This window comes from Octopus sinensis, linkage group LG6 (assembly GCF_006345805.1).
Source record: "Octopus sinensis linkage group LG6, ASM634580v1, whole genome shotgun sequence".
Lineage (NCBI taxonomy): Eukaryota > Metazoa > Mollusca > Cephalopoda > Octopoda > Octopodidae > Octopus > Octopus sinensis.
This window is the reverse complement of record NC_043002.1, coordinates 55197641-55214526: the sequence shown is the minus strand read 5'-3', so window position 1 is coordinate 55214526 and position 16886 is coordinate 55197641. Positions and strand designations below refer to the sequence as shown.

At 39.7% G+C, this 16886-nt stretch overlaps 1 protein-coding gene across 2 annotated transcripts in view; it reads left to right on the top strand.

Annotated features, from left to right (window-relative positions):
• The window catches only part of LOC115213348 (carbonic anhydrase 2), a 104301-nt gene that overhangs the window by 70718 nt on the left and 16697 nt on the right, over positions 1–16886 (top strand). For both annotated transcript variants that reach the window (XM_029782285.2, XM_029782286.2), the window contains exons 2-3: positions 2673–2862; positions 16191–16379. In XM_029782285.2, coding sequence (XP_029638145.1) covers positions 2826–2862; positions 16191–16379 — 226 coding nt within the window. In that variant the 5' untranslated portion in view covers positions 2673–2825. The remainder of the gene's footprint in view (positions 1–2672; positions 2863–16190; positions 16380–16886) is intronic.

Below are 16886 nucleotides of genomic sequence, written 5' to 3'. Positions count from 1 at the left end.
CTGTGTCACAGCCAGGGGGAGGGGAAGTCCCCATCATTCCCTTCCCACACGCATCAGCTGACATACACTATCTGCTTGACATTAAAACGTCTGATTATAATCCCACTCTTTATGAATTTGACCTGTTAACCAAGCAACAACAACAAAAATTAAGATGCTGGTGACGTTGTCAAGTTTGGTGGACACTATGGTGTCAAAGGTATGATGTTGGTTGGCCCGGTTTCGATTCTCGGTCGAAAACATTTTACTTACGTTTCTTAATGATCTTAGAGAGACTTCTGACGGTTTACTGTGCTTGAGAAAATAATTAAGATAAATAAAATCGTGGCTGTTCTTGTATACAACCATGTCGTCTATATTCCTCTCTCAGCCGACGGATTCTAGAGTTGATGCCACATAAAGCACCCGTAACGGTTTCTCGTAAAAGCGCCCAGTACCCTCTGTAAAGTGGTTGGCGTCGTTAAGAAGGGTATCCAGCCATAGAAACCATTCCAAAAATAGACAGATGGAACACGAGCAGCTCTCCACTGGCCAGCTTCTGCCAAACCGTCCTACCCATGTCAGCATGGAGAACGCACGCTAAATGATGATGACGACGACAACGACGATGATAATGATGATGATAATGATACACACATACACACACACACACACACACACACACCATCTATGTTTACAGTAATCGCTCGTTGTGGGGCGCTGTTGTGTTAAGTAGTCACCCGCATCACACTTCTATCTAAGTTACTCTGGCCTGATGTGTATGGACAGTAGAAATGGACGCGGGCAGGTGTTGAATCGAAACCGGTTTCGGGTTCTGCTAGTTCCTATTTCATAACTAAACTCTCGTAAAAGGCATGATTGTGACATAATCTTTCATCTCCTGCCACTCCAGAATACCAGGTTTAATCGGTATTTAATGAAAGGTGAAATGACAGAAACAATAGAACGTCCCGTTATCTTTGACCGGTTCTTTGCGGTTTGAGTTCAAATCCCGGCGTAGCGAAGTTTGCGGTTCGTTCTTCTGAGGTCGATAAAATAAATAACTATTGCAGGCAGTGAACTGGCAGAATTATTCGGGAATTGGACCAAATTCTTTGCTATATTTGCTCTGATTCTTTACGTTCCAATTCCCTTTGGCATGGCAAGAGTTGTCTGTATTTAGTTGAGAAGAAGGCGTTTTCTAAAAATCACTGAAGAAAAGCAACAAAAACCATCTTAGAATTCTTCAACAAAATAACCATCTTAGAATTCTTATCATGGCAGTTACCAAGTTACCCAAACGGTGGTACGATTGTAATTTCAATGCATGAGGTTGTAATATCAAATCGAATTTGAAATTATTTCATTTTCATATCCTTGAAGGTTACTTAATGTCTTTGAGAAAAAAAGGATGAAGATTACATAATTGTCTGTCTTTTATCTCAGTCTCCCCTCATTCACACACACACATAACTGGTTTCAAAGACTCGATTTTAGGAATGTTGATACATCTGGCTTTCTCTAAGAGTAATAGGGATGTAGACAAAGTGTTTTCAAGCAGGAATTGAAACCATATCGTGAAATTCAGATTCGAGTTGGGTCGTTTCCTCATCATTGGACTTCGTGTAACATATTCTGGGCGTATCTTGGGAGGAACACATCTCACGCCATGTTGTTCCTACGGGGAGATTCGAACTGAGGATTCCCAATTAACCAGCTTCAGCACATCTTAGCTAATAGACTGGAACCGGATTCCTTTGGAAATATAATTTCTTAGAAAAAAAAATGCATGAGAATGGAGAATGGGGCTGTAAGGTGTTTGTTCATTTCTCAAGTTGCTAACAGCAACTGAAGTAAAGTAAAATAAAGTGGAATAGCTCCGGGTTGGTAGTGAAACCAGAATGCAGATTCCGCTCATATTATGCTTATTTCTCTCGCTAGATCTTTCGCCTTGGGTTCCTCAATAGAATGGTTTCAAAGTTTGGCACAAGGCCAGCAATTTTAGTGGAATTGGGAAGCTACTCAATTACCTCGATTGCAATGCTCAACTGGTACTCATTTTAAGGACCCCGAAAGGAGGAAACGCGAAGATGACCTCGGCGGGATTGGAACTCAGAACGTAAGCAGTTGGAAGAAATCCCAGCCAAGCATTTCGCCCGACCCACAGACGATTCTATCAGTTCGTCGCCTTCTTATCCTGTCCAAAATCATCTCTGGAAACAAACACAGACCTTATATGTGCACCGAGGTAGAGAAATTGGAAGTACTGACGGTCATGAGTTTTGTTGCTGCTGTTTGCTAAAGTGGGAGGTTTATTTCAGAATCGAAAACCGGCTTCCGTTGCAAAGATGCTGTTTTTAGCATCGCTTTCGGTAAATCGGTGCATTCACTTTATAAAACGTTCATGCTAGTGTGCATTTATAAACAGATGGCACTTACTATGCATATGTAATAGCTATGTATTATTATTATTATTATTATTATTATTATTATTATATACTGTTTTTAGGTTGTTTCCTTGTGATTTGTTTTCTTTTTTGTTTCGCTGTTGGTCTAACAACGAACAAACGAAACTACAGATATAAGCATCACGCCCACAAAATGTTGACAGGCAAACCCCCACCCAATCTGGTTCAGCTCGCCTACTTATAAACTCACTTGCGTATTTTTGTCTCTCTCTGATCTTATTTCAGCACCATACAGCAAAGTGTCAGTCAGTTGAATCATTATAAAAATCAGCAACAGCGCAGCAAACTCTCTCGGCGGTTTCTCTTATTAACAGAAGACTTTCTTCACCAAAGTACATATTACAGCCGCTCCTAGAACCAACCGTAAACCTGCGAAACATGTGTGCTGGTACTTGGGGCTACAGAGACGATAATGGTAAATAGTATTTTGTTTTTGTTGTTTTATTACTTCTGCTGTGTGTAATTATGTTTGTAGCCCATGTGTTTAATGTATAATACGAGCAAGTATTGTGATAGGATTGGCCAGTTCTTTGTTCAGTGTATAATAAATGCGTAATAATGCACATACCAGCAACAGCACATGCACACACGCACGCACACTTATATAAGGAGAAAGAAATGATTGAATGTGAGTTCGATTCTCGGTAGGTTTTCCTGCAGACTTTTTCCTCTTTCAAGACACTTTCAAATTCCTTCATCTAGAAATCTGGGAGAAAATTTGTTGTTGAGGAATAAATTGTTTGTGGTGGTGGTGTCTAAAATCAATTGAAACGATTTCTCTATATCCCGGCAGGAATGAACGTGTGTGTGTGTGTAAGATCCAAGGATCAAGGTGTAGGAAGAAAGTGAGGTTCAAGCGATCCGTAGAAAATATGAAAAGAAAAAAGAACGACTTTCAAGAACAATAGTGGTTTATTGGGGTGGAAGGTTGTGGATTTTTTTCCCAGGGTTGCCGGGTGTGCGAATAAGAATCCAAGAGCTAAGGAATGGGGTGGAAAAATCCGGACTACATACGTTTCTTAGCGAGCGGAACCTCAGAAGTGGTAAATATCTAAGCGAGGCGTATACCGGAGGCTACTCTTCAGGCCCAAGGATGGCTCGATTATATGAAGTTTATATATTCTTTTACTTGTTTCAGTCATTTGACTGTGGCCATGCTAGATATATATATATATGGGTGGGGGTATAACTCTTTAACCAGTTTCAGCTCGAAAGCTGCGGTCATGCTGGAGCACTACTATTGGCTTTGCTACACCTTCATTATTTGAAACCTCCTCTGGTATGTGGCATTTGGTGAATGAGGGAGTTTGATGCTGTTGCCCTCATTTGTGTTTCCTGTCGTGAGGTAGGCTCGTCTGGAACCCTTGACAGGAGGAGATCCTGTTTTGTTTTGAAGATCCCTACATCCACACCATGCTGGTCTCTCAGGCATTTTGGAAGGATATTGAAGAGCTGTGGGCCCTTGAAGCCCAAGCTGTTGCAGTATCTGGTCCTGTATTTTGATGGTGATGTTCGGATCTTTGGCACTATGCAGCAGCCCCCCCCCCCGTTTTGTTGTTTGTACAGGGTAGTCCAAAAGTCACAAAAGTGTTAGTAATTCATTTGTGTTTTATTTTAAATTTATAATACTTTTAGTACCTTATACAGAATGTATATAGGAAATATATGTACGTTAGGTGTGAAAAATCACATCTTGTGTAATTAGAACAAATTTATTAAAATTTTAGACTCCTTTGTGATTTTTGGGCCACCCTGTATCAACTTTCAATGCTAAAGTTAAGTACAAGTCCTTCCATAATTTTCCAGGTGTATATCACTGCATATCTTTCCCGTCTTCGTTCTACAGAGTAGAGTCTTCACTTTTTCGGCTTTTCCCAGTGGCTGACATGTTGCATTGAGAGGATTTTCTTTATGCAGCTTCGTTTGATTACTTCGAATTCCGCCGTTAATTTTATACTGTAAGGTGACCATAGTCGGGAGCAGTAGTGTAAGCCGCTGAGGACATACGCCCTCCAAAGGACCATCATGGCTTCTCGTTCGGAAAGTTTGGAGGATCCATCCAGCTAGCCGTAAGCATTTTATTGCCAAATTAATATTATGCACCCGGAAAGATGCATCAATACTCATTTCGACGCCCAGGACACGCACTGATTTTGATTCAGGGATTGAGATTCCTCCTGGGCGAGTGTATCCTATCTGCGTTTCGTTCAGCTTTGTGTGCTGGTAGCACAGGGCTTGGAATTTTCCGGTATATTGCGTCTAATTCTCATTGCAGATGCGCAATATTTCCAGGCTTCTGAATCCTCTGAGAGATTTTTGTGTCATCTGCATCGCTAGTAAGGGTGGCTATCTGAGCAGCTGAGGGTATGCCTGAGAGGGCTACAAGGAATAACCGTGGCTCTAAGACTTAACTTTGGCAATAAAGGGAGTCCTCAAATGAAGAATATGCTAGTGTTGAAGAAGATGCAAGTGTTGAAGAAGATGCAAGTGAAGAGACAGTTGATGGATACTATCAGAGAGAGAGAGAGAGTGGAGATTTGTTGGTCGTTTTCTCAGAGAGAGTGAAGGAATGGGGCGTTACATGGTGGAGACTGAGTTGGTGGGAAGGAGAGCAAGAGGAAGGCAGAGAATGAAGATGTTCGAATGGATGAAGAAGAGAATGAATGTGCAGAGCAAGAAGGATCTGGGTGATGTTGCGAGAGACAGAAATAAATGGAGGAGGAATAAGCCATGATTCGTCAAAGGCATGAGTATGCCATGACACAAGAGAGAGAAGGGGGGAGAGGGAGAGTGTGTGTGTGTGTGTAATTCCGCGCCCAAACCAAAGTCGGATAAAGAATTGGATAAATTCAGACAAATCAAAAAGCCTCAAGCTGATGAGATGACAGTTCCCAATAAACTTAAAGGGACGTCCTCAGATGTATTCAATAAATACGAAAGATTCTTACGGCCGTTTCTGGGAATGTGCGAAGAAGTGCGTAAGTAAATATTTTTCAGCTTCATTTATCCACATTTTCCTCATCAGAGAAAACGCATGGATCCAGAATTTTTAATAAAATCATAAAATTATTCATGATATTGTCAGAACATGTTTAACCTGTTGTAATTATATACAAGTATATAAATTTCATAAATTACGGGATTTCAGGTCGTTGAACAAACGCTCAAAATATACAACTACTAAGAATATTACAAAAAAAAATTATGAAATTTATACGTTTAGAGCTAATCCCTTCAGATTAAAAACCTCCGTATTGAAATTTTTCTCAGTATAATAATTAATTAATCTATACATTTTAAATGATTTTACCTCACCAATTTTTGAAATCGTCCTAGGTTACATTCGTAAATATTTCATGGACTAGCTCTAAAAGTATAAATTTTTTTTGTTTTGTAATATTCTTAGGAGTTGTATACTTTGAGCGTTTGTTCAATGACCTGCAATCCTGGAATTTATGAAATTTTTATATTTGTATATAATTACAACTGCTTAAACATATTCCTACAATATCATGATTAATTTTATGATTTTATTTAAAATTCTGGTTCCGTGCATACTCTTTAATGGAGGAAATGTGAATTAATGAAGCTGAAAAAAATTTACCTGCACATTTCTTCGCACATTCCCAGAAACGGCCGTAAGATTCTTTCGTATTTATTGCATTCGTTTGAGGCCTTTTTGATTATTGTGAACTGCCATCTCATCAACTTGAGACTTTTTGATTTGTCTGTATTTATCCAATTCTTTATCCGACTTTGGTTTGGGTGCGGAATTACACTATCTTATATATATATGTTCCCATATTTATAATGGCTTATATTTACCCTCTGTGTTTAGATATCTGTCGGCTTTGATGAGTATTATTGACCTTGAAATTTGTCTTTCTGAATAATTATATAGTGAGTGTGTGTGTGATTTCATGTTGAACCGTTAATCCCGGCCATTTCATCATATCGAACCGTTAATCTCTACACACTGTTTCTCTCTCCACTTTTCTTTCTTATTCCCTTCTGTTCAAGAGCACAGGGTCGAAACGTCAAAGACTTTCCCAGTCTTCCTCAGCGTTAAACTAACACACCTGCTTGTTGTTTCCTCATCTGTCTTTGTCTTTTGTTTTCTGTAGATTTGAACTATATATAATGTGAATGTGTGTGTCAATGTGTGTCAATGTGTGCGCGCTAATGTGTGTGCATGCGCGAATGTGTGTGTGTGTGTGCATGCGCGAATGTGTGTGTGTTTGCGTGCGCGAATGTGTGTGTGGGTGCTTGCGTGAATGTGTATGTGCGTGTGAGTGCGCGAATGTGTGTGTGCGCGCGAGTGTGTGTGTGTGCGTGCGTGAATGTGTGTGTGAATGTATATATGTGTATATATACACACACACATATATATGTGTGTGTGTGTTACGTGGGAGTGAACAAAAGAAAAGTAGCAATCAATACATTTTGTTGGAGTTCGGGGACGATATATTCTCTCGAACTCTGGGCGTTCTCTCCATTTATCCTTGTATGTTAAGCGGCGAGCTGGCAGACTGGTTAGCACTTCGGATAAAATGCTCCGCGACATTTCTTCCTGTGCTTTATATTCTGAGATCAAGCCCCACCGAGGTCAAACGTGCTTTTCATTCAAGCGCGGTCAGTAAAATAAAGTACCTGTCAAGCATTGGGATCGATGTAATCGACTTGACCTCTCCCTTAAAATTGCTGACCTCGTGCCTAAATTAAAACTATTAAATCCGTTGAATAGATGAAATTTTCATCAGTTGGCAGGATTCTTCCACTTGGAAAATACTGATTACCACAAATTTCTTTGTCTTCTTTCCTTAACTTTGTCTTCAGCATTGTAACCGAAATTATACAGAAGGCACCGTTTCAATTTTTTTTAAACGCATATAATCGATTGCCCCCACCCCAAGAGATAAACATTCGTCCAATTTTACACTATAAAGTATTGATTGTTAATTACCTGGGGGGGGCTACATTTTAGGAGAGTAGACGACTCTTAAGATAGGGGCCAGTGATTGCATGGAGGTTGTTATTGTATCGATTACGAAAAGATGAAATTACAAACTTAACCGCGATGAGATTTAAACTAAAAATTGAAGAGGAAGGCACAACTAACATTTTGTTCGATGCACTTTCTCACTTCTGTCTATCCATTGCCTTCATCATAAATGAATAGCTTAAAAAAAACTTATCTCCAACAACAAATGTAACTGACGTTGTTTGAGGAAAACCGAGATGAGAAACAAAGAATGTATTTGTTCGTTTGGCCTACCAAGTGTCTTGTGTGTATTCAAAAAGTTTATTGAACAAGAACTTATCTCAAAAAAATTGGTCTTAACTTCCTCTTCGCAGATAAGAAAGGATATTATAGTATTACCAAGAAAGAAGGCCTTATTAAAAGCAAAAAGAAGGCAATACTGCGACGAACTGATGTTATTTTCTGTATTCTCCGACACTTAAACAGCTCAGAAACATAGAATAAACTCAGGCTTAACGGGCCTCGAAAACAGACGGACAAACAACAACATTAACGTCATTAAAAGTAGCAGACATAGCTGCATGCGTGCGCGCACACAACGTTCGATGTTAAACTTCTTGTTACATGTTGACATCACCCAGAAGGTGGATATCTTCATTCATTTATGATGGTATACCATCATTTACTGCTCGGTAAAACTGAGTTAATTGACAATTGTCTTAGTCGTGGACTCCACAGCACCATTGAAGCAATTCGAACCCTCGACTACAAGCTAGATATTATATTAGACCCTGACGAGAACAGCTACAACTACTTAAAGAACATCCGTTGTTTGCAGGTAAAAATAACATTTTGCCAGTATTGTTATGCTGTGATTGTACGATAAAGAATTACTGGTTGGTAGCTCGGCAGACGACATCTGGTTATGTCGTCTGTTTTACTTTCTAAGCTTGATGTAATAAAATGAGACCTACTTTACTGACAACATCCCCACTTGAATATGTCTGACTTTGACTACGCTACATAAAAACAATTATTATGGTGATTTATTGAGCCCTTTAGTAATGTTGCTATTGATTGCAGAAGAAAAATCTGTTTATAGCAACAGTAGACTTGACTCAACGTAACACGATCTCCTGTAATAGAAGCTGCGGTTTTGTTGTCACCAATAGCGTTCTATCATGCAATCGCACACAATCTCCCATTACATTGTCTTTTACATTAACCCCGCCCCAATCATAGGTGAGGTTAAGGCCTGCATGCAATAATATCCTTCTGTCTTCATATTATATTAACATATAACAATGGAGGGGTAAAACCGAAAAGTATCAAATTAATTAGTCTATGATACCTAATTTCTGTTTTCGTAACTTGTTTTTTTTTCCCCCGAGTACATGATACTAATCCTTTGTATTTAGAAAGCAGACTGTAAGTGGAGCTGTCTCTGTTGATTGCTTGACGAGGTCCACAAAATATAGAGTGGGTCACCTTCAGTCGCGGGCACCTGCTGGAGTACTTTGACTGCCTCATGCGTCACCCAATGCCGGAGCACTTAAGTCTAAGTAAAGACACGCAGTTTTAGTGATATTTTGAAAAGCATTTTCTCTTTCACAACTGAAATATTAATGAAATAAACTCGTGAAATAGGAAAACTCAAATATTTATCAGATTAACAGGTATTTGCCCCTGAGGATTATCCCTCATTGCACGAGATCATTGGTCTCAAGAACAATAGAGTTATTTAGATATAAGTGTTGTGTAAGACTTATAGAGATGCTGTACTTCTTGAAATAATTCAAATTGACGCCATTACGACAGATGAGTTGTTACATAAAGGAGTCGACCGAATTCGTCAAGATACATTGATTTTTTTGTTTTGTTTTGTTTTGTTTTGGCGGGAGGGGGTGTATTTAGAAAATGAATGAAAAATGCTGTCGCAGTTATTTTCAATATTGCGAAGGCACGTGGTTTAGGTATCGTGGGCCCGTTTCATGTTGCTCTCTTCCTTCGAGCCGAATCGGCGGCAACTGATTGGGATTGGTTCAAGTGCTACGGAAACCGAGATCAGCTCCAACGTAATGGACTAATAAGCTCGAGACTTACAGTCTTTGATTAATTTCTCAGTCTTAGTATACTGTAATCTCCTAAATTAACATCTTTTTATCTGCGCCACTTCAAGATTAGAAAATTGCTTAAAGACGAGCTTTTACAAATTTTAATGAGTTGTTTTGGCCTAAATATAGTCTGAGTCGCTTTCGTTCATTGCAGGACTGCTTCCATACCTGTCACATAACCAAGTATAAAGATTATTTAGTTCTTCAACACAAAGGTCGTTTATTTCGTAAACAAGTAGTTTTAATTTATAACTATGTCCAGTAAAGAATATTTTCTTAAACAAAGAACATTTATTTCGCAAGGAATCTATAATTTATTAATTCTAATCACCAAAATATTGGCTTCAAATTTTGGCACAAGGCCAGCAATTTCGGGAGAAGGAGTAAGTCTATTACATCGACCCCAGTGCTCAAATGGTACTTATTTTATCGATCCCCAAATGGAGGAAAAGCAAAATCGGCCTTGGTGGCATTTGAACACAGCATGTAAAGAAGGACGAAATGCCGCTAAGCATCCTAGCCAGCGTGCAAACGATTCTGCCACTTCGTCGTTCTCTAATCATCATAATATTAATTGTACCAGAATTATGTCTAGATTTAGAGAAAGGTAAGCCTCATGTCTATTTGGCCCGGTAGTCACATACGTGGCCATTTTAGAATGGAAAATAGAATTCATTCATTCTCCCAACCAAAATATTCGCTTGTTTTTTTATATATAACCAGGCACAGACGTGGCTATATAGTAAGTTTTTTCCCAACCTTGGACAAGTGTCCTCTACTATAGCCTCGGGCTGACTAAAACTGTTAGTGGATTTAGTAGACGGAAACGGAAAGAAGCCTGTCTACCAAATATATATAATTTAGGAAATGGAGATATTTAATGGATATAAATTAATTTAACATTTTTAATAAGGCCTACAATTGCTTCAATTCACACTCAATACAAATTACAAGCCTACAGAATAAAATGTAAAATATCTTCAGGGCTAATGGATATATATATATATATATATATATATATATATATATATATATATATATATATATATTTGTGTATGTTCGTGTTTCTTGTGTGAGTGTCTCCCACCATCGCTTGACAACCAGTATTGGTTTGTTTACGTCTCTGTACGAAGCGGTTTGACAAAACATTCCCATAGAATAAGTACCAAGCTATAAAAATAAAATAAGTGCTGGGGTTGATGCAGTCGACTAAAAATTCTTTAAAGTGGTGCTGCAGCTTGGCCGCAGCATGGCTGCAGCTTGACTGCAGCATGGCCGCAACTTGGCCCCAGCATGGCCGCAACTTGGCCCCAGCATGGCCGCAACTTGGCCCCAGCATGGCTGCAACTTGGCCCCAGCATGGCCACAACTTGGTCCCAGCATGGCCACAACTTGGCCCCAGCATGGCCGCAGTCTAATGACTGAAACAAGTAAAAGAACAAAAGATAAAACCACAAGGAAAAGCGTGAAATTAAAAGAACGCTTCCTTATAATGAAATGGCTGCTCTTCAACTTGGCATTGTCTGCTGGCCGAGAACTTCCTGCACCATTGTTTTTCAGTAATTGATCGCTTGTTCCTCCCTTTCTGTTGGTTTCATTTGTTATGGCTGTAAATTTACACAATGGAACAATACGACAGAATAATTTAAAGCACTAACGTTAGATATTCACACACGCACACACACATTTCGTTGTATAAAATAAATCAAATTTTTATTAAGTCTTTGAACGTCTTTCTAAAGCTAATTGCCAAATGGAAATTCGGCTCTCTCATATAAATACAGGGTTGGCCAGAAGTCAACTGAGAGTAAATCAAAACCATTTAATTCCAAGATTTATCTCTGTTTAACAACTGAATGAATTTAATAAAAGCACCTAACTATGAAACAGCATGAAAATAGTTCAAACTGAAGTCCTTCGTGAGTGACACATTTTTCCATTCGAGTCAATATAGAATTACAGAGGGTATTTATGGAATTTTGATTTACTGTCAGCTAACTTTTGGCCAACACTGTGTGTGTGTATACACTTGCGTCGGAAATTAATTAGCACTTCTCAAATTTCTACATTTTCTTACATTTTCTTAATTTAATTAACTTATTATCAGAAACGAACTCGTTTTTAATCAAAAATTTATTAAAACATATCCCAGCACACCACATAATTGTTATTAATCGTGAAATTTAGTCAATATCTTGTTGCTCCTCCTTTGGCAGCAATGACAGCTGCTACGCGGGTCAGCATGCTGTCTATGAGTGCCTGCAGGTACTGTGCAGGGATGGCCCCCCATGCAGCAAGAAGTGCCCCAAACAGCTCGTGTCGGTTCCTGTATTGTTGCACATTCAAATCCCTACCCAATCGACTCCAGAGGTTCTCAATAGGGTTCAGGTCAGGTGACTGGCCAGGCCAGTCCATGACCGTCACCCCATGGTCCTTAAAGAAACCGGTTGTGAGCTTGGCTGTGAGGGAAGGCGCATTGTCCTGCTGGAGCAGTACTCCTCGCCACCAAAGAGGTATCCCGTACTATCTCAACGTACTTTGCTGCGTTGATGTTGCCTTCGACGGCATAGAGCCGCCCAACACCACTGTAGCTGAACGCCCCTCACACCATCTTGCTTCATGGTGGGAGCAATGCAGTCTTTGTTGAAGCGCTCACCCCTGCGGCGTCGCACATGGACAGGCTTGTCACTGACGAGACTGAATCGCGACTCGTCAGTGAACATCACTGTCCGCCACTGCTGCACGGTCCATGTCTTGTGGGCACAGGCCCAGAGCAGCCGCCTCTTCCGGTTTTGGGCTGTAAGGAGCGGCTTACGGGTGGCCCTACAGGATTTTAGACCAGCTTCCAGTAATCTGGTCTTGACGGTAGTTGTAGACAACTGCTTCCCTGTCATCTTTTGCATCTCCTCCGTCAGTTGCCGGCTCGTTACCCTTCGGTTGTACAGTGACTTTCGGATCAGCATCCGGTCCTCCCGCTGGGTCGTCAGCCTCTTCCGTCCCCTACCCTTTTTGTCAGCTGCTGATCCGGTTTCCTCGTATTTCTTAAATAAGCACTGAATTGTGCGCCTGGCTACACCAAGTTTTCTGGCTATTGCAACCTCCGACAGCTTCCCACGCCACGAGAGAGCCTCGTACCGTCTCTCCAAGGTCATGCGAGGTCTTGGGCCCATCTAGGAATGAACGATAAAAACCAGTTATTTTCATTAAAACTATTCATTTGAATAATGTTATGCTATAACAAAACTGCTATGAGTTATTATTCATTAAACAAAAAAGAAAGAAGGCAGAATTTCTCACCTTACTTGATGTATAACAGAAAGTTTTGTGAACCGGAAGTAACGTCACCAAGCAGAGTGTAGGAGAATTTGTGAGGAAAAAAAATCTTGCAAATACACAAATCAATTAACCTACAAGCTGTTCAAAACGTCTTACGCGATGAGAAAACTTAGTACGGTGTGATTTCGGTCCTTGCGAGGCGCTACCTATATCTATTAAACAAAGGAAGATTTGTCTGCATCCGCACTCCAAGTTGTTGTTGCACTGCTATGTCAACATCATTAGGCTGTAGACTCTCAAACCGCTCTGCAAACAAAGTTACGTCATCGTTCTGCGCAACAGTTAACTCGCAACAAAGCAATAGTTCGAGATATGGCCACTAGGTGACAGCAAATACCTTGAGTGAAGAGCAAATCAAGGGTGCTAATTAATTTCTGACGGTAGTGTGTATATATATATATATATATATATACATCTTTGCTTGTTTCAGTGATTAGACTGCGGCCATACTGGGGCACCGACTTGAATTTTAATCGAATGAATCGACCCTAGTACTTATTTTTGTTTTTAAGCCTGATGCTTATTCTATCGGTCTCTTTTGCCGAACTTCTAAATTATGAGGACGTAAACAAACCAACACTAGTTGTGAAGCGGTGATGTGAGACAAATACGTGCACACAACGACAGGGGACTTCTTTCAGTTTCCATCTTCCAAATCCACTCACAAGGCTCTTAAGCCGACCTTGAAGCTGTAGGATAAGACAGTTACCCAAGGTGTCACGCAGTGGGACTGAACCCGGAACCATGTGGTTGGGAAGCGAGCTTCTTACAACACCTACACTTAAAAATATCGCGTTTCATTTGGAAAACAAATATTTCTGGCTGTAGTATACTCAGAACAAACATAATCTATTTTCAATGCAGGTGTATTTTCATGAGACACCACAGCATTTAGAGTACATTTGTACTCTAAATATTTATTAGAGAACAAATGTACTCTAATACCTATCCTACAAAACGCGCTTTTAGGTTGCGTGAAACAATTCCATTCAGGTCCAATTTGGCTTCCATAAGTCTGAAAGACCTGTCCCGTTTCTGTACAGATATCGACTCATTAATGAGTTGTAGACACGTGGTACTTCGTTATGCAATCATAACGTACTACATAAAATATATTAAATGTTTTCATAAGTCAATACCACGTTCTACTTTTCACATTATTTTATTAAGTTTATTTCTACAGATCTTCTCTAGAAATTATTGCCGGCACTGAGTGTTGCTACGATGAATGAGATCGAGGACAAAAATGGGTAATGAGTGTATATGCCGTATACCGGGGTGAGTTGCCCCTTCATCAGCACCCATCTAAACCATTCTCGACTCTGAACACATTGCCTATATAGCCACCGCATACAGCGTTAAGTAATTGGATATACCAAGTTACATATTAGACGCATTCCTGGAGGCTTGTATACAAACAGTAATGATTTGTAGGTACGTGGTACTTCGTTATGCAAACACAATGTACTATAAAGCCTATTAATTGTTCAAATAAGATATCGACTCAGTCAACAGTTCACTTCCTTATGTGTAACCTTGTGAATACTTCGTAGAGGACGAGGCAGGAAGGCGTTGACTTCTCAGTTTACTGTTAAGGACGGTGTGACTGAAAATGTTTAGCAGGGATTTCTCTGTTCATGCTTGTAACGCGGCAGCTTTTCAGAAGTTGGTGATTTTGTAGAGAAACAGTTGAGGAATTTGAGACGTGATACACAATGGGGACGATTAAATGAGTACCGTAAATCCTCGAGTATAGTTCGCCCTTGAGTATAATACGCAGGGAATTTTTAGGTGGGGAGCTGTACCTCTGAAAAACCTAAACCTTGTGTATAATACGTATTCCTTCTCAAACTTGAGTCGTGTGTAATTAAGCCAGCAGCACCTAGTCGAACAAACACTTCCGCGCATGCGTAATATAATAATGGTGATGTTCTTAACTGTTATATGGGAATGTAAATATGTTTGCAAATTGTTTTTGTTACATGTTATTCTGTGTTCTGAATACTTTTATTTTAATAAATGTTGCTTACTGCAAGTTATGGATGATTCTTTTATGACTTCATTGCTTTCAAGCTTAGCTTAAGATATTTTCGCGCTCGACATCACAAAATGCGTCTGAATAAACATTGCCAGACAGCAAATAGAGTCTCAGACATTGCTTAGAAAATATTTTTCATTTTTAACCTCGTATATAGTACGCACTCGGGATTTTGACCTTTAAATTTTGGGGGAAAATGCGGATTATACTTGAGGATTAACGGTAATATGTAGATTGGGTAGCTATGAATGGAAGTGTATGAATAAGGTTAGTTCAGTGAGAAAGCCACGGTTGGAGAAGCGGTAGAGAGAAGGCAGTTGTGCGGTATTAAAGAGCGTCTGTTAATCCGCCGAGTAGCCTTCATTGGACTGTAGATTAAATTATGTCCTTCAATCTACCGTATAGCCTTCATTTGGGCTGTAGACTAAATTATGTCTGTTGTAGCAGCAGTAGCAGCTCCTTAAATGACGACTATTAATAATGTCAGTTGTGATTTATAGCACTGTCAGCAATTACTGGAGATTGAAATATCTTATCTTTTCTGATAACAGAAATTAGTGTTTGGAATACAGTTTTAGTAGTGTTGTAACGTGTCAGAGATAAAGAGATTTTTTAAGGCCTAACAAACAAAGCAGCATGAAGGACGTGAAATGGTTTTGAATATGGACGTAAAAACTGTTCTCACTTGCTGCCCTACAAAATTTGGTTATTCCCTACATTTGGAGATTTACCATTGATCAAATGGATTTCGAGATACAGTCAGGGTGGCCACTTATTTAGAGATACTTTTGGATACAATGTTGTACGTACGTGTATGCACACACACGCATACATACGCACACACACACATACACACATGCATACACACACGCAGCATACTTACACGCAGACATACACATACGCACGCATACACGCACGCACGCATACACGCACGCACGCATACACACATGCACGCATACACGCGCGCACGTACGCATACACGCACGTATGCGCACACTCACGCGTACACCCACACATACGTGAGTGTGTGTGTGTGTGTATGTGTGTGTATGTGTATGTGTGTCACGAATTGACACATTATATATTCTTTAGGGTAATAAGTTCGAAGGAATATGGCTAGCCACTTGAAATAAAGAACGCCAAGCTAGAAGTTTTCCAGTATTAAAAGTTTGAATGATAACCGTGAGGTTAACAAACTATATTTTGTCGGACTCTTGCTTGCTAATGTTACAAACGTGTATACTTACTTATGTACATTCTTATATTTTTTTTAGGTCCTAGTGTGTGGGCGCGTGATTATCCCAAAGCGGCTGGCCAAAGACAGTCTCCAGTCAATATAGACAGCGGCAGTACGAAAGCCGTGAAACACGATCATGCCCTCAAGGCCGATTATTCGCCTGAACCGAAGATGTCGTGCGTTAATAATGGACTGACATTTGTGGCCACAATCAACGGAGATAATTGTAAGTATTACTAATTAGTAATTACTATTAATCCTAATTTGACCATCACTGACGAGACGAGTTGGACATCATAGAGAAGTGGTAAATCTGTCCAACCGATACCAGTTTGGAAAAATTACTTTTAAAATGAAGATTGAGTATAACGTATGTTAGTAATGTTTTTAATGTGTGTTTGTGTGCATAATTATATAGAGGGAGTGAGGGCAATGAACCAAAAAACACCGGAGGGTCAAGTTATAACAAATACTGTATTAGTTTAACGCTTTAAAAAGAAGGAAGAGCTACTTGACGTTTCGGACGCTCCTCCTTCATCAGAAGAAAAGTAATGAGAAAGAAGAAAAGTTTGAGAAAAAATGGGCGAGTGGTTTGGAGCCAGATATGAATGCAATTTTATGGAGTGGGTGAGTAAAGAGAGAAAGGGTGGGTTGTGTGTGTACACGGATAAAAATGTATACGTGTTCTGAGACGAGTATAAGTGGAGGTGTATTGCGTATGTTTGTCTGTATT